Source organism: Schistocerca cancellata, chromosome 5 (assembly GCF_023864275.1).
Source record: "Schistocerca cancellata isolate TAMUIC-IGC-003103 chromosome 5, iqSchCanc2.1, whole genome shotgun sequence".
NCBI classification, from domain to species: domain Eukaryota; kingdom Metazoa; phylum Arthropoda; class Insecta; order Orthoptera; family Acrididae; genus Schistocerca; species Schistocerca cancellata.
In genome coordinates this window covers 562088435-562114691 of record NC_064630.1, presented here as the reverse complement: position 1 = coordinate 562114691, position 26257 = coordinate 562088435, and the positions used below count along the sequence as shown (strand labels likewise).

The window sequence follows — 26257 nt, the reverse complement described above, 5'->3', positions numbered from 1 at the left end:
GGAAGTTGGAAAGTGATCCTTACCTTGTAGCAGTAGTTTATGTAGACGCCCTTGAGGTCGTCGTCGGTCGAAGGTTCCGTATTCGGGCTGTTGGGAGGCGACTTTGGGCTGAAATGAGAGAATGCTCTGTTAGTCAAAACAGCTAACAGGTGTACGACTACAATACAAATAATTTTCTTTTAAGCTGACAGCCCGATTGTTGTTATCCGTCATTATGTGGTGTAAGACCTTGCCTGCCTTCCGCTTCCGCTAACAAATGACACCCAACGAAGTTGGTGCCATACCATGTGGCCTTGGAAGCCTATTATTGAATCCTACTTGAAGGTGCGAATCAGTCATTTTCCACATTGATTAATCGAAGCTAATCATAAGGATGTCGATTAACAAGAAAGGCAGTACCGTAATTGTTACAATACCAACAACCGAAATTGCACTTCTCCATTGTTATATATTCGGCATTTAATATTTACAAGGCAACGAAAACTAATATTAAGCACTGAAATTTGGAGGAAAATGCACTAATGTTCAAGTTCACGTGTTATGAAACAACAGTTGAAATAAAAGTTGAAAAAAGTAGTCTATGCAGTCCCTGTAAGGTTGAGACGGGCGAAGCGCCAGCTACCTCCCAGGAATGTATCCCAGCCTTCCAGGCGTCCTCCAAGCCAAGAAGCTTCTCTGTCACCGACTCTTCTGTGATCACCAGTAATTACAGATCGAAAGGTTGTCTTCCAATTAACGTGAGCCAAAACAGAGTGGATAAAGCTACTTCCGCCCCACTCCCGTCTCGCGGACACATGGAAACTCGGGAGACAGCTTTTTTAAATATTAATGTATAAAATTTTAGTTTAATAGAAATTAAATGTAATACCACAACATTTTGACAAAGTTTTGCCAATACCACGTAACTTAAGACAAAACGTGGCACACACATTCGGTTTTCAATCATTTGACAACAGAAATATTAAAGTGGAAGATTAGTTTCTGCCCCTCAAGACGATTCTTCACTGTTTCTCCCCGAACAACTTGCCGCCCCTGGTGTTACCGTACTAGTAGAGAATTATCTTCATTAGAGAAAGAGAAGACAAAAATCTCTACTGTAACACGAGCCTTTCAGACACTGTAAGTATCATTTTTCCTCTTTCATTTTGTGTGAACCTGATATCTGTATGCACATGTCCCATGTTTCTTAAATAAATTTTATCTTTCATTTACATATGAAAAAAATAAAGTGGAGTTCAATTATTATCAAATAAGGAAAAAAAGTCACCCAAACAGCTTTTTTACACAATGTGCTGGTTACACTACACAGCAGAAGATAGCCCCCACACAATTTTACGAAATATAAATAAAAATCATCAACCTGAAGTTGGTCTGAAGAGCGACACGGCTTTTATGTGTCTAGTCTGGAATGGATATTTTTTTTTTTGCAGTTTAAGAGAGAGCTCTCCTTGTTTTGCTTGGGGAACTACAATTGAAAATGGTATCCGGACGCCAGTGGTTTTGTTATTTTTCGCATACATGTTTAACTGTTTGAGATCAGTATTACCTTTGGCACAATGAAAAACTGAATAATTGATTAACATGGAATCGAATCTACATCTACATCTACGTCCATACTCCGCAAGCCACCTGACGGTGTGTGGCGGAGGGTACCTTCAGTACCTCTATCGGTTCTCCCTTCTATTCCAGTCTCGTATTGTTCGTGGAAAGAAGGATTGTCGGTATGCCTCTGTGTGGGCTCTAATCTCTCTGCTTTTATCCTCATGGTCTCTTCGCGAGATATACGTAGGAGGGAGCAATATACTGCTTGACTCTTCGGTGAAGGCATGTTCTCGAAACTTCAATAAAAGCCCGTACCGAGCTACTGAGCGTCTCTCCTGCAGAGTCTTCCACTGGAGTTTATCTATCATCTCCGTAACGCTTTCGCGATTACTAAATGATCCTGTAACGAAGCGCGCTGCTCTCCGTTGGATCTTCTCTATATCTTCTATCAACCCTATCTGGTACGGATCCCACACTGCTGAGCAGTATTCAAGCAGTGGGCGAACAAGCGTACTGTAACCTACTTCCTTTGTTTTCAGATTGCATTTCCTTAGGATTCTTCCAATGAATCTCAGTCTGGCATCTGCTTTACCGACGATCAACATTATATGATCATTCCATTTTAAATCACTCCTAATGCGTACTCCCAGATAATTTATGGTATTAACTGCTTCCAGTTGCTGACCTGCTATTTTGTAGCTAAATGATAAAGGATCTATCTTTCTGTATATTTGCAGCACATTACACTTGTCTACATTGAGATTCAATTGCCATTGCCATATTACTACCAATCTGAGGCAAAATCCAACATGCAAAACAACGGTATATATCATCTTTGCAGGTTAATCAAATCCCTGAGTAGTAATTTGTCACACGATCCCGTAGACTTGGCGAAACACCGACGAATACGCAGATTCTACTCTTACGGGAACCGCACAAACTCGTGCAACTGAAACCTTAGTGATTTCTCTGACGGCCATTTACGACTAAAACGAAAATTCTCTGCTCTCAATACTACGACCACTCATTCGATGTCTGAAGTAGGACGAAGCCTTCCAGGAGTCATATTTGGGCATCTTTCGACGACAAAGCTGGAGTTCGTGATGTCATAAACGTAGCAGAAAGTTGGTACTTAAATATGATTTTATATAAAATTTGGTCCTGATTAATGCAATATACACGAGTTGAGTGTGGCTCGGTGGATGAGTGGAGAAGCGCCAGACTAATAATCGAAAGGTTCAGAGTTCGATTCAAATATATCTTCTAACATTTTTGAACCCTGGAAATGATTCACTTTGTGTATGTAACGGGTGCCTCTCTGAAGGTGCATGACATTTTCGGAGCTAGTTTTGGTTTGCCCATATTTTATAACTGGCTGGTTAAATTAGTTCACAAGTCAGACGGCGAGAGCATACCACTTTCAACAGAACAGTCTCTAGGAAAGCGCTATGGCGTTGGAAATGTATCTCCTAATCGATGACAGCTGTATATACTATTGTACACGATGCTGACGATGTTGAATGTGCGCTGTGTCGGAACGCTACAACCAACACCGGGTTCAGAGGGCAATGTATAGAAGCCAGCTGCTGCTAGAAACTTTGGTTGTGTCTGTGAGGCGCGCACCGATGCGGCAAATACAAGAACAGTGCCTGAAAAAATTCAGGCCCTTGGGTTTGAGTTCTGGTCATGGAAAGAGTTTTAACATGTAAGTATTCAGCTGGAGTAAATATTGGCTTCTGGCGAAAATGAAATCATTCTGACAAATACTAAAAATGAACTCCAGTTTTCTTGCGGAACTAACACAAACAGCCCATATTTGCAGACCACATCTTTCACTCAGCAGCGGAGTGTCGCTCTTCTGAAACTACATAACAGATTATACCTGTGTGCTGGACTAGGATTCGAACCCGTAACCTTGCCTTTCGCGGGTAATACTCTTATCGACTGAGTTTTTATGTAAACATTTTACTGAACTGAAACAGTTAATTGCAAATGTATACAAAAGTTTGATAACTGTTAGCACTAATATCCTTTAAGTTATTTACATCACATAAGGCATTAATAACGATAGCAATATAATAAAAATATCTACTATAGCAATGAACATTGTGCATCCACACGAACATTTTTTTTAACAACAATTTGTTTTTGGTTCTTCCAGCAGAAGATTTTTCTTTGCTATGTTATATTTTGTTTGAACTGCTTTTAGAGGTACTTTAGAGAAATTAAACAGCAGAATTACAAACTATTGCTATGGGATTTAAGTTGTATTTTCCTAACACAAGAATTTCACGTGTGTTACAAGAACGAACAAGCGGTATTTCCGTTAATGATATGACGGATTTGTTCATTTTTGAAGTGCAAATGATATGAGCAATTTTTATTAAATGTATAAACACGAAATCTAACGAGATGAAAAAACTTTTCCTTCTCTTGATTTAAAAATTATAATAGCAAATTTTTAAAAAGCACGAAGTAACAGCAAACATTGACGTGTGCCTGTTGCATTCTGATTTGTGGTCTCAAAACAGTCTGCATTTTAAGGCTATTTCTTTGTGTCATAACATGATTTTCCAAACTGTCTTGTTAGATCACGTGATTGTACCACTGACTAAAGCATACTCTTCATTGTTGATTGCAGACAGGAATATGCAGTAGACATTAACACAATCACCTGATGGAACAAGACAGTTGGGAAAATCAAGTTACAAACAAATAGACTTAAAATGCAGACTGTTTGGAGACCACATATCAGAATGCAAGAGAAACTAGTGTTTGGTTTTCCTACGGGAAATTAAAGACCTCAAGGTTGCAATGTCTAGAAATTGCTGTGTATCAGTGCTCTTTGGTTTGGCGAGGAAAAAATTTCAAGCGCCCAACAAGCCAAGCAAAAAAAAAAAAAAATCCAGTCTGGTCGCAAAACTTGGTCAACGTTTATCATACTTGTGGCATTTCTCGTAATAGAAGTGAATTTTTCTCTAACGCAATTTCTCTTGCGTAGATAAGTGTTTCGTGTTGGCACTACACACTTTGTATAAAGCTGAAGGGGGAATAGCTTGATTGAGCTATGCAAGCACGACTCATGACCTGCCTTCAGCGTCATTGCTTTCGCGACTACTTTTCCCCTAACTCCCAAATTGCACAGAAGTTTCTCTGTAAATTTTTTGGGTCTAGCACCTCTGAAACAAAGGTTCGAGTCCGGGTCGAGCATACAGTTTTAATCGGCGAGGAACTTGCCAAATATAGTGCACTTAGTAATCAGAAAAAAATTCACTTTGCTGTTGCTAAGCCATTTCTCCGTAGTATTCTTAATTTCAGAAGTGAGTTCCGCAATTAAGAAACAATGATGGAAATAAAAAAGGTTCAGGAGTGGAATTAAAATTCAAGGCAAAAAGATATCAGTGATACGATTCGCTGATGACATGAGTAAAGTGAAGAAGAATTACATGATCTGCTGAACGGAATTGACGGTCTAATGAGTACACAATATGGACTGAGAGTAAATCGAAGAGAGACTAAAGTAATGAGAAGTATCAGAAATATGAACAGCGAGAAACTTATCAGGATTGATGATCACGAAGTACATGAAGTTAAAAGAATTCTGCTGCCTAGGCAGCAAAATAACCAATGATAGACGGAACAAGGACATCAAAAACTGACTAGCACTGGGAAAAAGAGCATTCCTGACCAAGAGATGTCTACTAGTATCTAACATAGGCCTTAATTTGAAGAAGAAATTTCTGAGGGGAAAACCGGAACAGAAGAGAATTGATGCATTTGAGATGTGGTGCTACAGACGAATGTATAAAATTAGTTGGAAAGTTAAGGAATGAGGAGGTTCTACGCAGAATCCGAGAGGAAAGGAATATGTGGAAAACACTGATAAGGAGAGGCGACAGGATGACAGGACATCTGATAAGATATCAAGGACTGACTTCCATGGTACTAGAGGGAGCTGTAGAGTAGAGCGAGCTGTAGAGGAAGACAGAGATTGGAATACATCCAGCAGATAATTGAAGACGTAGGCTGCAAGTGCCACTCTGACATGAAGAGGTTGGCACAGGATGAGATGATGAGGTTGGCACTGGAGAGAAATTCGTGGCGCGTCGCATCAAACCTGTCAGAAGACAGATGACTAAAGTACCGCGATGCATGCAGGAGAACTTCTGTAAGTGTTTGAAGCGAACATGGGAAACACGTACAGGGTGACTTATTGAACTATATGAAATAATAGCGTCATGACTTCGGAGAGGTTTGCGTTAGGTCGTTCAAACTGTACGGTTGGCAGCGGGGTATGATGGAATTAGTATGCGGTGCATGGTTTGGTTTAGAGACAAAGCTCACCTTCGTCAATAAGCAAAATTGGCGCGTTTCGGGGACAGAGAAATTTGGAAAGTTGACGGAAGTACAGCTTTGAGGGCGGGTCATGAATCGTGCTTTGCTCAGTCTACTGTTACGCCTTAACATGACGTTGAGGGATGCAGTGTGACAAGCTACCCATAAAAGGCATGGTTGTAGGGAGACAGGATGAGCTTGAAGGGGAGACGGGAGGGTCCTTGTTTATTCATTTTTAACGTCGGCAAGAGCACTAACAACGAAAGGCAAGGTTTCTGCGATAGAGACCCGCTACAAAAACAAGTTTCAGAACTACCAATGGCTGCAGCGTCCACCGTTTTTATACTGTGTGCGCGATTCGAATTTCGTAATTTACAGCATGAAGCGTCTTTCCGAATGCATCCAAATCAGCCTTTAGTGGAGACTTTGTGGTGGGAACTACGGTCAGTATCGGCGAAAGGCTATTTTACTCTTTGTACCTCGTGTGACTGCATAGTTTCAAGGGAGTCAGTGAGAGAGAACTGGAAAACCTCTGGTGTCAAACGGTCCCCCCAGGGAGACTGCGCATATCGATTGTGTAATAGTCGATGGCGGAACCTCAAAACAAAAGCGGCCCTGCGCGTGTGTGGCGAGAGGATAACAAAGGCGTTAGCAGCGGCCGGGCTTGGCCCGTGGCATGCGCCGCGTGGCCCCGTTTCGTTTTCGCGAGCAGCTGCAGTGCACACCTGGAGCCGAACTGCCTGCTTAGCGGGGTCCCAGCTGGGTGATCTAAAAAAGCTGTGGTCGCCACGGCTGCACGGCCAGATGATTCACACTGCTGGCCACTGAATTTGCAACAGCAGGAAACTTCATTTTTGTGAAGTTTTACTTATCCCTGTGGCGCATAGCGTCCACTACAGTGGACAGCTGTTACTGGTCGTTTCTTTGGCGTTTTCAATCAGTCCTGAGGCTGCAAATGAACAGTTCACTGCAGTGTGCACTGCCTACTGGTGTTGTGTCCTGCATGCATTTTCAGCCTCGTGACTGAAAACGCCAGGGAATTGAGCATTAAAAGTTGTCCACTGCCGTGAAAAACATGCACTGTGCACAGGGGTATTGTGCGTACGCAGTACAGTACAGTACAGAGGTGGAAAAAAATATATATGGAAACTCCAAGGACGTAACACATTACTATGCCTAGAACGGTTGTAATATTTCTGTCTTATTCAGTCATCATATTAGGCTCCAGGAAGCTATTCCCAGGGCAGTGGAGATGCAAGAAGCATAGAGATGACGCAATGTGGGATGAGGTACCGGTGACAGATGTTAGATTCGGTACCATTCCCGTAAGAAAGACCGCCTGCATGATGCTGCTGCTCTGTGATTGGCTGCTGTGTTCGGCGGTAGGGCGCCAAAACGTTAAACTTTAGTTGCTATTATTAATTAAACCTGTCATCAAAATTACTTCATTTTTTTAAATAAAAATCTCTCAACAGCCAGCTACCAGTCATTTCAAAATTATTAAAATGAAAGTATTACTAAAACAAAAAACTGACGATATTACTGCCGATGCACTTCGGTGGCGTTCGGGTCACGCCTTGCTGGCTTGGTGCGCGAAGTGTCTCGGGCAGTCCGGCTCTCCAGTTCTGACCGTTCCAGTTGACAGACATGTTGTCTGTTATAGCAGTATTTGTTTCATGCAATTTTATTCTCCAGTTCTGACGGTTACAGTAGACATGTCTGTGGCAGAATGTATTTCATGTTATTTTAGGCAGATATAATGACTGTAGAAAGATATGTTTAATACGTTGTGATCAAGAATAGTTTCTCGTGTCTATCAATAAAAACGCGAGTGGCATCCCAAATGAGTTATAGTTTATTCGTAGCAGCAGTTCCTTGCGAAGTTAATTTCAGCCTCAAGAAAAAGAATGCACGACCTGCGTGCTGTTTTCTGCGCTGCGGACATCATCATCATCATGAAGACAGCAGGTTAGTGAAGTGGACAAGAAATTATGTATTCCACACAGGGCAGTGGAAACAACTAGGCACCTCACGTGTACTGCATGCACAGTACAAACGTGCTCAGTGACACGTCGTCTGCAGTAATGCAGAGGAGGTAAAGAAGGATGAAAGTATTAACACTATATCAATTTTATTCCTTTTTTCTTGCCGTACGGTGTACGAAAACAGTAGACATACGAAACAGCTTCCAGTCCTCTCAGAATGGATAAATACAGACCCTGTATGTTTTTCAAGGGAATCTTACACCGAAACAACCTGGAAGATTAAAACTGTTTGCCAGGCCGCGACTCGAACTCGGGACCTTTGCCTTTCGCGAGCAAGTGCTCTACCAAAGTACTGGCAGAAGCAAAGGTGTGAGGACGGGGCGTGAGACGTGCTCGGGTAGCTCAGATGATAAGAGCACTTGCCCGCGACAGGCAAAGGTCCCGAGTTCGAGACTCGCTGCGGCACACAGTTTTAATCTGCCAGGAAGTTTCATATCAGCGCACACTCCGCTGCAGAGTGAAAATCTCATTCTGGAATCTTACACCATTCTCCCTGTAAAGCAGTGACAAGTTCAGGGAACGATGACGGAAGTGGACAGCGGTCACCCGGCGATCAAGTAGACAAGAAAAACTCAATAAACTTGAGATCTGGTGATTGTGCTGGCCAGAAGAGATGCGACAGTTCGTCCTTGTGCTCACGGTGTGAGCTGTGTGAACACGCTCCCTGTCGTGTTTGAAGACAGTATGAACATTGGAGAACAAACAGTGTAAGATGGGACGGACAGCAAAAGTGGTCACATAATCCTTGGCAGTAATGCAGCCTTGCAGAGTAACCATGGGGCCTCATAGAATACCACGATATGGCTGCCCAAATCATCGAACCCCCGCCATGGTTCATACTTTGAACGTAAACTCTGGCAGAAGATGAAAACTGTGTGAAACGAGACTCATCCGACCAAACGCCTTTCGTCCGTTGCTTTTTCGTGGCTTCGTCACCACGGGGTCCTGATACGGGCATTTGCGTCACTAACGTGTGGTAATGGAACTGCAACTCGCGCTGCAATTTCCTGCTTATTGAGTTCGTGTTGTTTCGGTACTGACAGGTTTCCCAAGTGCAACATTGAGTTCTGCAGTGACTTTTGCAGCTGTCGTCCTCTTAAGGTTCGTCGCAATCTTCTTCAATGACTGTCCGTCACGATCACTCAACACATGAAACACCAAACACTTTGGCTCCCTTGGTTACGGAAAGCAACCATACGAGCACCAACAATTTGCCCACGTTTGCGTTCACTCAGCTCCGATAGAATGCCCTCACAGCTACACAGACCAATGGTCTGACTGCGACTGACATGTGCAACGTACTGAGGACGTTGAACAGGCGCCGTCCCTGGTCAAATCAAATGCACAATCTATAGGCTTAGCTACCATCTGCATTAATGTTCAAGCATACATTTCTCGTGGTGTTTCCGCATTTTTGTCCAACCGCTGTAGGAAGAACACAGGATTAAACCTGTTGATAATTTGGGGGTATACCGAGTGTGAAGTTAATACACGGAGCTGCCGTTTCTGGCAGCAAAGACAGTTGCGCATCGAGTCTGAATGAGCTTTGATAGAAGACACCGGTATGTCAATCATTCTGCTAAAACTTTGTGGCAGATTTCGTCAGTTATGGTGGCTGGCCAGTGCTGCCCGTCTCTCGGCGAAGGGTAGTACAACAACAATCCAACACTGTCTGAACCGAAATAGTTTAGTACAGCACATGCAATAGGCAGCATTGTACTATCTAGTATGAAGATAACGTCATGAAGACCTCTAAATTCGGCACATTCACAGGCCTTCACATCAGAAATGTAATGATTGTTGTAGAAGTACCAACTTTGCGGGGCAGAGGTGATCGTGTTGTGCGTTCAATGGCATCCGATACTATCAAGCCAGGTACTGCCCTGTGTTTCGTTGATGAATGCAGCCTGGCAACGTTCGTGCTCCTTGGAGCTCCACACAAGAATAAGAACATCGTGATTATGTACGTGCAACAGCGACTCCTATTAAACGACGACGTGGTGCAACACCTGCGTACAGTGTTGGCGGTGGACGCTCCTACCTGCCCCCATCAACGTGAGCCGCAACAATGGTCGCCGTGCTGACTGTTGGTGGAGCACTTGCCGTCGTCGCATCATCAATGTGGCTACTTCACTTGCTGCTAACAAGACATTTCCTGAGAATGTAAATGAGGTGGCTGTAAGATCTTGTAAATCTAAGTGTCTGTCCTCTCGGGCGTTAGTCGCGTGGGGTCATTGAAATCCTGTGTGGTGTTGAGTATGGTCCTCCTGACCACATCGATTCCACATTCGCATGACAGTTGTGGGATCCCGACCAATGCGAACAGCCACCTTGCGGAACACTAACCTCAGTCTCGATAGGCTACCATCCTGCCACTGGAGTATTCTAAGTTCTACGAGTGTTGTTCCATAACTAACGCAACACATTTCTATCGGCCAATTTCAGTTGAAAAAATGAGGTATTTGTTTTGGGACATCGCTTCAGCCCCTATAGTTTCGATAGGAGGCAACGCCATACATAGCCTTCAAAATGGCGTCTGTAATGGAGGTGGGTTCCAAGGAGAGGGCAGTCATCGAGTTCCTTTTGGTGGAGAGCATCGCAAATATTCATGGGTGCCTGAAGAATGCCTACAGAGACCGGGAAGTGAACAAAAGCACGGCGAGTCGTTGGACGGCGCATCTGTCATGATCGCAACAAGGTCACGCAAAACTGTCTGATCTCCAGCGCACCGGCCGACCGCACACAGCTGTGACTCCTGCCATGTTTTAACGGGCGAACACACACAATCGAAGTGATCGGTGGAACACAAATCTCATCTGAGAGGAGCTCACAAAACTTCGCTGGACTATTATTCAGCCACCCTACTGCCCGGATCTGGCACTTTCTGGCTTCCATCTGTTTACACCAATGGAGGATGCACTCTGCTGGAAACAGAACATGGTTAATGGGGCGTCTATTGATGTAGCAAGACATCGACGAATAGAGTGAAATCTTACGGGCATACAGGCCGTCCCAGTAAGACGGCGTAGTGCTGTTACATTGAACCAAGATTATGTTAGAAAATATAGTATTGTAGCAAGAGAGTAGGGAATAAGGTGTATTGGAATATTGAATAAAACCAGCCTACTTTCAGAAGAAAAATGGGTTGCATTACTTATTGAAAACCCTTTCGTACTGCTGTAAGTCGTTTGTTGAGGCAGGTATTTTGCAGCAACAGTTTGTGAAAGCGAAATGAGGGACAGCGGCAGAGCACATGCCATTTTTAACAGCTGCATTCTGCTCGAATATACAACAAACAGGGAGAAGGAGACATCCGACGGAACATAGTGCAATTCCCAACCGCCTCTTGCCTCGTGCTTTGGAGAAGCGGCATATAAAGCGCCAGTCATTGGCAGCAAGGATGGAATATTACGGTTAACGTATCGTCGTCGATAGAAGACGAAGCATAAGCTCAGTTTGGGGAAGGCTACCGTGTGTCTTCTCAAGGGAACCACCCCTGCATTAGCCTTAACCAACTTAGGGAAATTACAGGAAACCTAAACTGGTGGCTTGATGGGGATTTTGACAGCTCTCCTTCGGGATACTGGTGTCTTATCCATTCGCCACCTCGCTTGGTGCTAGACACTAAAAAACGAAGCCTGCTGCTGTTATTCACAGCGTATGCGTGAAAGACAGTTTTCTGTCAACAAGTCCATCACACATAAATCGCCGAATCACTGTTGTTGACGCGAGAAACAATAGCGTAATAGTCACGTGCACGTCATCCGCGAATATCAGTAGCTATGCTGGCGGAAATGCCCTGGCCAAGGTTGCAGCGGAACAAAGCAGCGTGATTTATTCTAGTGAGTCAGTCTGCGAGCATTGTTCTCTGCTACAGGTACGTTCCGACAAGGATACCGTCGGATTGAATGCAGCACCACACCTCATCTGGCCTCAACTACGATTAGCTGCCGTTAACTGCTCATCTCCGTCTCATTCACCAGTTTATCTACTTCATTCTAGAAGAAGCAATCTTGCGCAAGTTACGAGAATTTGCCGAGTTAAGTTGTCAGACTCCAGTGTCCCGCTGTTACGTAAACCAGTAGTCACTGCAAGGTTGATTTGGTCGCGATTGTGCTTTACTAGGCATGCTCCGGTTGGATAAGATATGCCCTTGCTTTCCTCTCGACTTGAAATCAGCTCAGTTCATTCGACCACGTGCAGTGAGAGGAGAGGTTGAGAGAGATGATGTATGTTCGCGTTCAAAGTCAAGCTACGAGTAATTAGCAATTTTTCCTGTACAAAAAGTATTAACAAAACTGGGAAAATATATTAAGTTGCCAAACGTGGTGATACCATCCTAGATAGCATCACAAACCATTGAAAAAATGAAATACTGGAACAGACTCATGTGACGTGGTTACTATTCATGCCTTCCTTTCAGTACAATAGATGTTTCTTTTCGAAACTTTTCTTTTATTTCCGATGTGGTTCGTGACTTATCCACCAACATCCTTCACTGATATCAATAGAATTATGAAAATTCTAAAGCACAGAAGCTCGGATGGTGTTAACGATATTTCAAACAGAATTCTGAAAAGTAGTTGTAATTTAAAAAGTAATGTCCTAAGTGATACATGAAACGCAACACTGGCACAGGGAATTTTTCGAAACAGATTCAAATACGCAGTTGTTAATGAGCTTCATGAGAAAGGTGGCGAGACAGAATTATCGTCCTGTTTTATTACTGATATATTTTTCCAAAATATTAGAGAAAGTAATGGATTTAATGTCAGTCATACACTTGGGTATCACAGTTTGGATTCCAGATGGCATGTGCGACTGAAAATGCTACTTATACGTTCACTCGTCAAATATTACAAGCATTAAATAATAAAATATTGCCAGTTCGTATTCTTGTGGACGTTCCAAGACGTTACACTCTTAGAAAAATCTGAAATCTTATGGAATTTATAGCTTCACATAAAATTTCTTTCAATCGTACTTGACAAACAGAAGGCAAGAAGTTGTGCCGAATAATCCATACAATATTGGAAGGGTAGAAAATTTTAGTGACTGGGGAGCAGGCACAAACGAAGTCACGGGTTTCAATATTTGGTCTACACTTATTGCCAGAGGTTGAAAATACCGCTAGAGTTGTAAAGTTCTTTTATTATCACACGACCAGTTTCGGGGCTCTTATACGCCCATCTTTAGGTGTCGTAACTTGATACTGTGGCCCCTGAGCGCAGCGGTGGACGTGTACAAAGCGCGGTGTGCTACCTACGAGCGCAGAACAAGGAGTTCGAAAAAATGGTTCAAATGGCTCTGAGCACTATGGGACTTAACTTCTAAGGCCATCAGTCCCCTAGAACTTAGAACTAGTTAAACCTAACTAACCTAAGGACATCACACACATCCATGCCCGAGGCAGGATTCGAACCTGCGACCGTAGCGGGCGCGCGGTTCTAGACTGTAGCGCCTAGAACCGCTCGGCCACCCGGGCCACAACAGGGAGTTCTGTATAATGCTCAGTTACGGATGTTCCTCCAACAGGATTGTTTGCTTTGTGAACTTATTGCTTGTATGTGAATGATCATCCACTAACGTTCATCAAGCAGAATTTTAATTTTCTGCAGACGATACTAGTGTTATAACAAATCCCGTTAGAAAACAGAAGAAATTTTTAACGTTTTTCAAAAGCCTAATAAGTGCTCTCTGAAAATGGACTCTCGATAAATTTTGAGAAAAGACTATATTCAGTTATTTACAGCAAATAGTCATACAAACAACTGATGTAGCACATGAACAGGAGTCGGTAAACAGAGTAGACTGCTCCAAAGTTTTGGGTGTACATGTTTATGAAAACTTTAACTGAAAGAAGCGTATTGCTGAGCTTCTCAAACAATTTACTTCAGCTCCTTTTGCTCTTCGTTTAATTGTTAGTCTTTGAAACAAATGCATCAACCTCCTGACTTATTCTGCATATTTCCACTCGGTAATGTATGGAATAATCTTTTGGGATAACTAACCACTCAGACTTAAAACTACTGATTGTAAAAAAGAGAGTAGTAAGAATAATATACGGTGTTCTCCCACAGACGTCACGCAGGTAGCTCTTCAAGAAGCTAGGCATTTTAACTGTGCCGTCACTATACATATATCCGTTAATCAAATTCGTCAAATAATCCATCACAATTTGGGAAGAATAGTGATGACCACGCCTTCAGAACTAAGAAAAGAGTGCCTTTATTACCTATTATTAAAGCTTTCAATGTCTCAGAAAGGAGTCAATGTGCAGCAACAAAAATTTTTGACCATTTGGCCAACAACATAAAATGCCTGACAGGTAGCAGGGTAAGTTTTAATTCTAACCTAGAATCATTTCTCGTGGATATCTCTTTCTATTCCACGGACGAATTTTATTTGAAAACTGGTGGGCTGTACAAGAAAGTATAGTTGTATGAGTGTGACTAAAAAATTCTATGTTCATTAATGTTAACACTAATCGTGTTTACATATTCTGTAAACTGACTCGTTCCACATCATTTCGATTAGGGACTCGTTCAAGTGATCTATGGAGCGAGTAACCACCCAAAGAAATGAAACAGAACGAATCTGTCTAATAAATTTTTTTGTCTACAGTCAATGTTACAGTCGTTTCTAAACACGGAAGATTATTTTTGGGTGATTCAAATGGTTCAAATGGCTCCACGCACTATGGAATTTAACATCTGAGGTCACCAGTCCCCTGGAACTTAGAACTACTTAAACCTAACTAACGTAAGGACATCACACACATCCATGCCCGAGGCAGGATTCGAACCTGCGACCGTAACAGCAGCGCGGCTCCGGGCTGAAACGCCTAGAACCGCTCGGCCACAGCGGCTGGCTTTTAGTATGACTTCGGCTGATTCTATCAGCGGTATATTTGGGACTGGCTTTTTTCATTTCAGCGCTAACGTAAATAACGAAAACTAGCCTCGCATTTGCCAACATGAAAGTCAGATATTCTTCTAGAGTGAAGATCAGAACCGAATAAGGGACACTTGCCGGTGCTCTGGAGAAGCTGGCAACTGAGCATACTGTTAGATCAGTTGAGGCTGACTCACGTAAGAAGCGCGAGGTCAGTTTTCACAAGCCCGGTCGGAGAGGCTGGTCTGGCCTGGACAGGTAGAACAGGTTGCGAAGACTCGTTCCTTGAACTACGGGCAAACACAGGACAGCTGCTGACGCGTAGGCAGCCCGCGATGCAGAGCTGCTCTGCTGCGCGGTACTTAGTTATCAAGTTATTCAGACACCATGAACGTAGCCAACGAGAATGGTCAGGTTTTTAGTACATTTTAATCTGAATTTGAGTGATAGTTATTTATTCGCACTAGCTTACTGTCAAGGATATTGTGCTTTCCCTGTTTAATGAAAAGAAATACAAAGCTGATGCAGATTTTTTGAACACTTTGGCAATTTTTTATCAATCACATTTCTTTTCCTTCGGGATTTGTGCTGTGGATATCTCTGATCCAAGCAACAAGCATGCAGCCCTTATTATTTCATCAGCAACATTACATTCTCTTTAGACCACTCCATCACTCACGCACCTCATAACAAAAGTAGAGGATATCAGACGAAAGCTTTCTACAAGCCCACTACAGCTAGCACCAAGGCGGAGAGGACGCGAACTTCCTTTGATGGTTCGGTAAAAAGACAATCAGCGTAACGCAAGCGAGCACGCGAATGCTAACTGAGTATGACCGAATGCAGTTCGCTCGCCCTAGCCTACAGTATCGATGCTGCTTATTCGTTGGCGTTCGCTCCAGTGCCAACCACACACTACCGTGCCTCTCGCCCATCTTTAACGCGGACCACTTGCGGCGCGATCACATCGCATAGATAAGAGGCTCTTGGGCAGTGTAGTGATGGTAACTGTCCGACACGAATATATGCACAGGGAAACGTCCGGTGTAAAATCTGCCTGTTGTAAATTAGTCTCATATCTTCACAAGATAAGCTAAGAATTTTTAACATTTTTTAGCTCTGTCAGCAACTGTGATAACTGAACATGTAACACGTCAGCCTCAGTTGCAAATAGAAACCAAACTTTACCCAGGTTTCAGCCAAAATAATTTGGCCTTCTTCAGAAGCGAGTGACGCTTGGCATGCAGTAGTTTAGTGTTCCTTGCTTCTGAAGAAGGCCAAATTATTTTGGCTGAAACCTGGGTAAAGTTTGGTTTCTATTTGCAACTGCGGCTGACGTGTTACATGTTCAAGATGAACTACATTTGAAACAACTGACATACGATGATACGTGTTTGACTTTATAATAGTCATACGACAAACTGGCTAATGGTGGTACCATGAAATAATTGGTTCCTTTAAGAAGAAACAGCCGAGGTGGAGAACTGGTTTTTATTCTTCGTGCCGAACAGTACTTTGCTACGCTCTTCCGCCAACTGACACCATGGAAGGTGTAGAATTTAACTCAGGGCAGGGGGGGGGGGCGGCCAACTGTCTGATGTACAGGAAACTGAAGACGGTGAATCGGTTACACTTTCAGGCTAAATTCTGGTTCACCCTCTTTCGAGCACATACAAAGCAACTGCTGTAAGTACTCTGTCTAAATGATATGCTGCATTATTGCTTTAGAGTGTATCAGTGACTGCATGAACACCTGTCAAAAAATTTTTTTAAGTATCGTGCGGCAGAGTTTTGAATAAGTTTCCTGCCGATCCCTATGCCTATACACGAAATGCTTCAGAACCGGTATTTTTCTCATTATCTTACAAAACAGTAATTGAGGAGAATATATATTTAGATAGGCAGACATAAGAAACGTTACTCTTTCTGCGGAATGACTAAAATAGTTTGGTTATTTTCCAGTCACTTGGAGAAACGAGTTTAATTTTTTAAACAAAGTTTTTTGTACAATGTTGCTAACGTATACAGGGTGATTCACGAAGATGTGCAAATACTGTAATATTTCATTCTACAAGTAAAACTAAAGGAAGAAGTTCATATAAACATAGGTTCACACATGTTCAGTTACGGAGTTACGTTTAATAAAAGATTTTGCCTGAAATTTAGCAACTTCGCTAATATGAAGCCATCGTAAAACCTTACGAGGTTAAAGTACTATTTCCATTTTTTATGTTACTGATCTGGAAAACCACTGTAGATAAACGTCAGGGAAATGTTTCATTAGATTCACCAGAACATCCAGAGAAGCAATTTCGTAATTTTAATTTATTAACTACTTGGCCCAATTTTTTTTTAAAATTCCAGACAACTGCACAAAGTTTTCAACAGAAAATGTAGAGAAATTTTGGAAAAATGATGGTAACAACGTTAAACTCTGTGAATGTGTCAGATAACCTGCTTTTATTAACAACATAGCGCTCGTACTGATTATGAACGCTAGGTAGAGAACCAGTCTCCTGTAACATTCGAAATACGCCACTAATGGTTGGTGCATTCGTAACCCTCAAGAGTTGGATAACGTACGCGATATTCATTAACTGCAGCCGTAGCATTACCATCATATTTGCCATAAATAAACGCCATAGCGGCGTATTCTTCTGACGCATATTTGAACGGTATTCCTATTTCATAAATAATCTACGAACTACAACAGTTACTATGTGGTTTCACTTAAAAACAATGTTATGTTCTTTCAGTGAACAATACAGAAAAGTAACTCGTTTAACGGTTAGGAAACTACTGAAACAACTCGCTACCGGTTGCCAACAATGACAAACGTTTTTACATTCTTAATGGAAAGTGAACAAAATTACTTTTATTATAATCTTCGCTATTCTGGGAAACTACTGTAGATACACGTCTGGAACACATTTTGTTAGAGTCACCAGATCAATAACAACAACATAAATGGAAATCATACTTTACTTTGGCCTTTTACAGTTTTGCGATGGCTTCATATTAGCGAAGTTGCTAAATTTCAAGAAAAACCTTATTAGCCGTAACTACTAACTAAATATTTGCAGACTTCTGTTTATATGAACTTTTTTCCTTTAGTTTTACTTTTAGAATGAAATATTAAAATATTTGTATATCTTCTTTTTTCACCCTGTATAAGTCAAGCGGGTAAATTCAGTTTTAATCAAATTTCCATCAATTTTAGATTGATTAGAAACGTTAGAAGTTTCAGGCGCGGATGAAACCTGCTTTATATATGTAGGACATCATGCCATTACCCTGAATATGATTACTTCATTTGCGCTATTGGTCCCTCGCACGGCCCATTCTGCACTACATCTTTACCTGTGGGTGTGGATACCTCGTCTTCGCCTCGTTGCTGTCTCCACATCTGGTGCTACAGATGCATTTGAGAATGGACAGTTCCCAAAAGTTTAAATACAGTCTTGTGGAATGATGCCCTCCTCCAAATTTATCGAGGCTTTGGTTATCACCGAGTAGAAAATTATTCTGTATGTAATTGACTGTTCAGATGGATGTACTTGTGGCAGAACGTTCATTTAAGTGAGATATTTAAACAGGCGTACGTTTTCCTGAATCCACAACTAAATGCGCCTTCTAAACGACCTAAGGACGAAACTTAAACCTACTGCTGTCTCTGAGAGACAAGCTTCCTTCCGCCACCAGAACATGCACCTGAGCACAGCCAGTTATGCACAGTACGTTGCATCCACCCACGAAAGTTTGACATTTCTAGCTACTGACTAAGAATGATAAAAGTATGAGAAAAGGATTTGAAATATAGTTGGTTTAACAGGGGGGTAGGACCTAAAACGGGCCTACTTGGAGCAGGAGAGGCACCACAGGACATTTTAATTTCCACTGTCTATACTTTTACAAATAACTTCATAAAACTGTCAGCATGACCAGGAAGGATTCAGGATTCACCCATAGCAGTGGAAGTTCAAAAACATAAAATTTTTTTACGTGTGGAATTTCATCATTTTTTTCTCTTACTATTGGCTGCATTTGCTGCTATAGGTACACTTTTCTTCATATGTACGAGATTCTTCGATGAATTTTGCATTGCTTATTCAACAAACTCCTTAATGCAAAGCTCTAGAACTTTCGAAATCTATTAAAAACTGTGGCAAAAAATTGAGAATTTACTGTAAAATTTGAGTTTTTTTAACATGAAGTTGAGAACGTAACAGCTCATTCATTTTTCATAAATAAATTTTAGAATTTCACACACCTGTAAGTATGTTTTATACGCTGTGCAAAATTAATCTAAGAAACTCTTACTTATGAAGAAGTGTACCTATAGTAACAAATGCAGCGAACAGTAAGTGAAAAAATGATAAAATTTCTGATCTAAGAAAAATTTCACTGGTACGAGTGCGAATCCTGAATCCTTCCTGGTATGCTGACGAAGTTTTATGAACTTATTTTCGAAAGTATAGACAGTGGAAATTAAAAATGTCCTGTGGTGCCTCTCCTGCTCCAAGTCGGCCCGTTTGACATCCATCCCCCCCATAAACACACCAGTAGCACTATAGCAAAATTATGAAAATTTAACGTTGCCTTAATTCCCTGGTAACTAATTGAATACACTATGCTCATTTACGCTAACCTACATAAATAAAAATTCCTTTCGCTTATAATTTTTTTAGTTCCACAGAAGAACATCTTAACTGAAACACGCTGTACATATTATCCCTGCGAATTTAATGCCAATTACAAGTAACTTAACCTTTAACTTACCCACTACTGGAATTTAGCCCGGACAACTGCTTCGCTGATCCTCCCCTTCCCCCTTGCCTCCAGCTGCAACTTCCAAGGGACTGCTGCGTAATGAGACACTTCATACGAGCAGCGAGTCGTAGCTAATTTGCACCCTCGTTTTTCACTGTCGCCTATGAACTCTCGTAGCCGGACACTATTTTGCAGTCCGTAGTTATGTCCCTGGTAGAGACAGTCCATGGTTACTACAGGACAGTTTATCTGCCCCCAAAGGTTACATACATCTAAATTCTGCTTTCGATAAACGATGCTAAAGAATTAATGTCTTCTGCTTTACGGTTAACACTTCAATTATCGCAAGGAGCTGTAAAAACAACTGTACCTTTGAAACTGAATTGTGTACACTGGGTTTGCTGTGTCTGCTTGATCTTTAGGTTTCAGATAGGTTATTCCATGTGTAAGTGTATCAGGAAATGTGTATGGGTCTGCAATGTAACTTAAATAATTTAGTTAGATGTGAATGTGTTGAGGTGAACTTCTTTAGCCAGAAATTTGCTATTTTATCATTTCCAGGGGCTTTCCAATTGTGCGTAGAATTAACTGCTCGGGTGACTTCATGTTGCAAAATTATCACTTCAGGCATTTGTGGTATCATCTTGTATGAGTCTGTTTCTGCTTGTATCCACCGTGCATGTCTTATGTTGTACCGGGTTTGACCATATGTTGCTCCAGAAGTGTTCCATGTCTGTTATGTTTGGTGGATTGTCTATTTTAATGTGTGTGTTATCTATTGTAAAATTTCTTTTGGATCACCACCACCACCACCACCACCACCACCACCACCACCACCACCACCACCACCACCAACAAATCATTTATTCTTGTGGTGAACTTTCTGCTTGTGGGAAGATCTGATTTCAGTATAGTCTATCTAGTTATCAAATCAAATCCTCAGCGTACCTTTCCGGTGTCAATTCCAGATTCTGCTACCAGTAGCGACTAGACTGTACGAAACAGGGTACGCTTTGAACTATCATCTGAGGAACTGCTCTATCTACTAATTCCATTAATTTGAATTATCGGCCATGCGATAATTGTTGAAGGTATGGCCTATGCAAGTTAAATCTGCTGTCTTACAATAAATTCGCTTCGGAGACTAAACGCTTTGTATAACGACGAGCCACGTCCAGATCAGATTGTTGCTGTCACGGTGATCGAACGTTCTCTGCAGCTGCTCGTGACAGCGGTACATTTGAGAAGTTGGCGTCTTTGGTGCAATAACGTTTAACGAATAGATAATAATCCACACGCGAATTGCACAGTATTACTCTTATATCCCCCCATAAGGAGCCTCTGCGCAACAGGTATTATCGATGCAAGTTCACGTGTAGCGGGTTGCCAGCCACCAGGGTTTCGCAGACCAGACATCTCGCTAAAGCACCCAAATTCAGTATCAGCAGTCAAGTTCGAGAGACACTTAAAGATAAGGAAAAAATAATCTTTACAAAGGTAGTGTGTTGATTGAGGGATTAAGAGAGAAACAGGGCGTTAGAAAAGGTACACAAGTCAAATATATCGCCGCGGGAAAATTCGTCGCACAATTTCAGGAAATCAGGTGGGCTTATTATGAGACGCGATGCGCATGAACAGAGCTTCTTGTCAGTTTATTTCCTCTGTCTAGTGCGTTGTATATAAAGTAGAATTAATCTCTTGAGAGGTGACGTGTTGTCCTTGGATGGAAAACTGCGTTCATTAAGTGATACTGAAAGATAAAGTGGCGAACAATGGTAGCATGTTCTTTGTCTCTAATGTGAACTGAATGAGATACCACAGATACCACAAGTAGCTTTGTCGCCATGTGTAGCACGCCAAAAGTGATCTCAGTGATGTGGAGTGTTTAACTTTTGACACGTCCAAGAACGGAGCGAAATAAGAAAGCGAGTTCATCTCCGTAAATAGCGAGTGTAAAGAGAGATCTCTTAGCTAGAAAAACCCATTTCTGCGAATGACGCAGTAGAACATACAATAAATCACGTATAAACGGAGTCTATTTTCGAAATGTGAAGTAATTCAAATTTAGGTCGAATACATTTTATTAGGAATAATAATTAGACCCTTTACGTTTTTTTAAAATATACCTTCTGATTAATTAGAAGTCGACAAGTTGCTGTTTTGATATTTTTTCCATGTAGCACAGAAAAAGACGTTGAACATACCAACTATTTTGGAGAGTTGGATGGCAGGGGATTACTTTCAACACGACCTACATTTGTCGAAAGTGAAAAAGAAATAAGAACGATTAGGATTTAAAGTCCCGTCGATGACGAGATATTTGAGCACAAGCACGGATTGGGAAAAGATCCGGACGGAAATTAACGGATCCTTGTCAACTTAGTTCGATTTGCGACAAAGGCCCTCAGGAAGGTTGTTCCCACTATGAATAACGAGCAAATCTGTTTAACCATTCGGTCGGAAATAACAACAGTCCAGTTGTTAAAAATATGTTCATGCGTTACTGGCATAGCCCATCATCAGATGATCACATATAAAGGCGTCATATACAGTACCGTGCCACATGGTTTCTTTCTTAACATTGGTGCTCATCTAGCAGCAGGTGCTGAACCGACAGCACCGTTAAAATTGAAATCACATGATATGATACTGTATATCAAGTTCTTTTATATTATGTTCTGATGATGGGCTAAACAAATTTTCAGCACCAGGTGGAGTGGTGTTATTAGCGACCAAATAGTGCAGTGAAAGACGGGCCCTTTACTTTTCAAATTAACCATCTCAGCACAGTCCTTAACTTTCCTAAAGAAGCCGCCGAAGACAATTACGAGTTCTCGGACCAGGATATGTATTTCCTAATACGTGGCCAACCACAGCGCATTCTCCTTCATTTTTTCAAAGTGAAAAAAACATGTGGTTAAGCGTTGTCACACTTCTGACTGGATGATTAGAGAAAAGATTACGAATAATTGATACACTAGAGCTTTCATAATGGTGAGAAATAGAATCAGCTGGTTATCACCGCTGGCTGCGAAATTCTAAGAGTCAATATAAAATTGCGTCCCACCCTACCATGACTGTTTTAACAAATGGCACAGTCAGGCAATAGAATCTCGAAAGCATTAAAATTTCGGACACGAACTCCCTTAAAGACGAAAACTATTTTCCGAAGAAACTCTAGAATCCGGACCATAGCATTTCGCGACTAGTGCTCTTTCTTACAGAGCTACCAAAGCACGCCTCAGTTCAGCTCGTTTTCCCAATTCCACAAAGCGGTTGTCTCTACGTTAATCGGAGGTTCAAACTAAATGTAAACGAGCGCATGTTCAGCGACTATTCATCAGCCGCAGTGCATATCTATCGCCTCTTTTTCAAGCCATTTGATATACAACCTACTTTTGTATGCTAATGATATCTGGAGCGCTCCAAATCTTTCAAAGTCCTCAATACTTGCTAAACACCGTGCGAAGTGTTGAACCAAGTAACTATTTAAAATCTCGTAGTATGGAGAGTCACTGTCTTTCGCGACACGTGGTCTTGTTCGTATGCTCTGAAAAATGTGTGAAGTTTGGGAGAGAAAGAGACGAGAGATTGCTGCAAAGAGGACTTAATACTTTTTGTACATTTTACGGATAACTTATTTTCTTGTTCCTTCTCTGTTCATTTCATAGACTGCAATAACTAAATAATGTGGGGCATGTACTGTTACGGAATTTTACCATTCTCTTCTTGCAACGTTTGCGGCAGGGTACGAGGGGCCCTCTGGCGGTCACGTTCCTCCAACCACTTCTCGCCTCTGCGTAATTCTGGTGTTAGCACTAACAGAGGGCGCTGATTATGTGGAGCATTATGCTTTCTTTCATTGTGGCTTCTTTAGCGGTTTGTTTGATCGTTTTTAATATTATCCTGTGCACTATCAAAGGTGTTTATTACTTATGTCATTATCTAGAATATTGGCACTTTAGCATATATCAACTACTGTCTCTTAACTCGTCCTCTTTTTAACAATCGGACTTTTGTCGTATTCTATTTTATCGCTTTTTATTACTGTAATGCCTTTTATACAACTATTGTTGTTGTTGTGCTCTTCAGTCCTGAGACTGGTTTGATGTTGCTATCCATGCTACTCTATCCTGTACAAGCTTCTTCATCTCCCAGTACCTACTGCAGCCTAAATCCTTCTGAATCTGCTTAGTGTATTCATCTCTTGGTCTCCCTCTACGATTTTTACCCTCCACGCTGCCCTCCAATACTAAATTGGTGATCCCTTGATGCCTCAGAACATATACTACCAACCGGTCCCTTCTTGTCAAGTTATGCCACAAACTCCTCTTCTCCCCAGTTCTTTTCAATACCTTCTCATTAGTTATATGATCTACCCATCTAATCTTCAGCATTCTTCTGAAGCACCACATTTCGAAAGATTCTATTCTCTTCTTGTCCAAACTACTTATTGTCCATGTTTCACTTCCATACGTGGCTACACTACACACAAATACTTTCAGAAACAACTTCCTGACACTTAAATCTATACTCGATGTTAACAAATTTCTCTTCTTCAGAAACGCTTTTCTTGCCATTGCCAGTCTACATTTTATATCCTCTCTACTGCGACCATCATCAGTTATTTTGTTCCCCGACTATTGTATCCCCCTTTATTTTACGCTATTCAATTAATTACTGAAGACTAGTGTGTGCCGACATTAGCGATATCTGGTGAATTTACAACACACACTATATATATATATATATATATATATATATATATATATATATATATATATATATATATATATATATATATATATATAATGTATGACGATGCTGGTGCTGATTTTTCATTTAACATTTGACGATGTCACTATGGCTGCAGTACATTAGGACTTTGTTTTTATAAAACAGGTATGCCTCTTCATACTCAAAGCGCACAAATCCATGTATTTGTCAGTAGTACTTTTAATTATGGTCTATTTATTGTTTTTAAGCTGTAGACAATCTGCGAGTGTATGTTTTTTCCCATTTTTTCCTGCAGATCTGGTGATGGTCATTATAGACCGAAACTGCTAAACTGTTAAACTGTTAACAAAAAGTTTGTGACCACAGACGTAAAGAAGCAATTGGTTCTGGCCTTAGAAGCCAAAGGAAACCAGTTATGTATTGATATTTACGAAAACTAGCGGAAAATTTAGAGCAACGTTCTCGAATTTTAGTTTGGCTTCTGCCTTACTTCTTACGTCACATCAGTCGACTAATAAAGTCTCATTGTCCAATAAAAGCGATATGCACAGTTTTTCAACGTGTAGATTGATCGAGTTTGATACGAGACAGTATGAGGAGACAGGAAGAGGAGTTATTGCGCAGTTAACGCGGATAGCAGCGCAGCAGGCCGCTTCAGGGATCTCGTACGGGTCGGTAGCAGGTGGTGCGGTCGTTTCACAAGGTAACATACGGCTTCCTTTCTCACAGCACCTCTGTCTTCGTATGAAGCCTCGTTGCGCTACGAGCTTCATAGCAGCTATGTAGAACGGCGAAGGAATCAATCCGGAGTTCCAAAGTGATACCAGCAGTCCAGCTAGTGCAATGACTGCGAAAAAAATGGGGTATAATGTTCGAGCAACTCCTCGTAAGCCACACATTTCTGTAATCAGTGTTAAGCGATTCTTCAGGTGGTGTAAACAGCGATGCCATTGGGCAGTGCATGACGGGTAACGAGTGCTATGAACCATGCTATTTCCGGGAGCAATTGGATAGAAGGATTTGGGTTTGGCGAATGCGATGAGAACGATATCCGGAGACCATACATTAGAGGTTGTGGCGTTACGGTACGGAGCAGTTTCTCGTAGTTAGAAAGGTCATCTCAATGCACTTTTTAAAAAATGCGAAATGCAGAAGGGTAGGAGTTTTACAACTTTGTGTACTTTGTCACCGTCCCGCATTGCCGTTTAATGAAAAAAATACGAGCTTACGGAGTATCGGAGCAGATTTACGATTGGATTCAAGACTTTTTTGCAGATAAAACTCAACACATCGTTCTTACCGGAACAAAAAATCGACAGAGGTAAAGGTAACATCCGGAGTACCACAGGGAAGTGTGATAGGACCGTTGCTGTTAACTATATATATAATCTAGTAGAAAACATCGTATGCTCTTTAAGGCTATTCGCAAATGATGCAGTTGTCAATACCAAAGTGGCAACGCCAGAAGATAGTAAAAATTTGCAGAACGACCTGCAGAGAGTTGATGAATAGTGCGGGCTCTGGCAGTTTAACTTGAACGTAAATAAATGTAACGAAATGCGCATTCATGGGTAAAGATCCTCTACTGTACAGCTACACTATTTATGACAAACACTTGGATACAGCGTCTGCCGTAAAACATCTAAGCGTAACTATCCAGAGCCGCCTTAAGTGCAACGATCACATAAAACAGATAGTGAAAAAAGCAGACACTACACTCAGATTCATCAGAAGAATCTGAAGGAAATGTAACTCATCCACGAAAGAAGTCGCTATTGTTCGCCCTACTGAGTATTAATGATTATAAAGAATCCGCCTCGATTGCAAATAGAAACCGGATGTTGACCTAGGTTTCGGCGCGGATAACCACGCCTTCTTCGGAACACACTAAAACTACAAAGCGTAAAGGGGAATGGTCCATCATTAATACAGAA

At 41.5% G+C, this 26257-nt stretch overlaps 1 protein-coding gene across 2 annotated transcripts in view; it reads right to left on the bottom strand.

Annotated features, from left to right (window-relative positions):
* The window catches only part of LOC126188031 (BCL2/adenovirus E1B 19 kDa protein-interacting protein 3), a 325431-nt gene that overhangs the window by 65227 nt on the left and 233947 nt on the right, over positions 1-26257 (bottom strand). For both annotated transcript variants that reach the window (XM_049929454.1, XM_049929453.1), the window contains one exon: positions 24-108. In XM_049929454.1, the coding sequence (XP_049785411.1) occupies positions 24-108 (85 nt within the window). The remainder of the gene's footprint in view (positions 1-23; positions 109-26257) is intronic.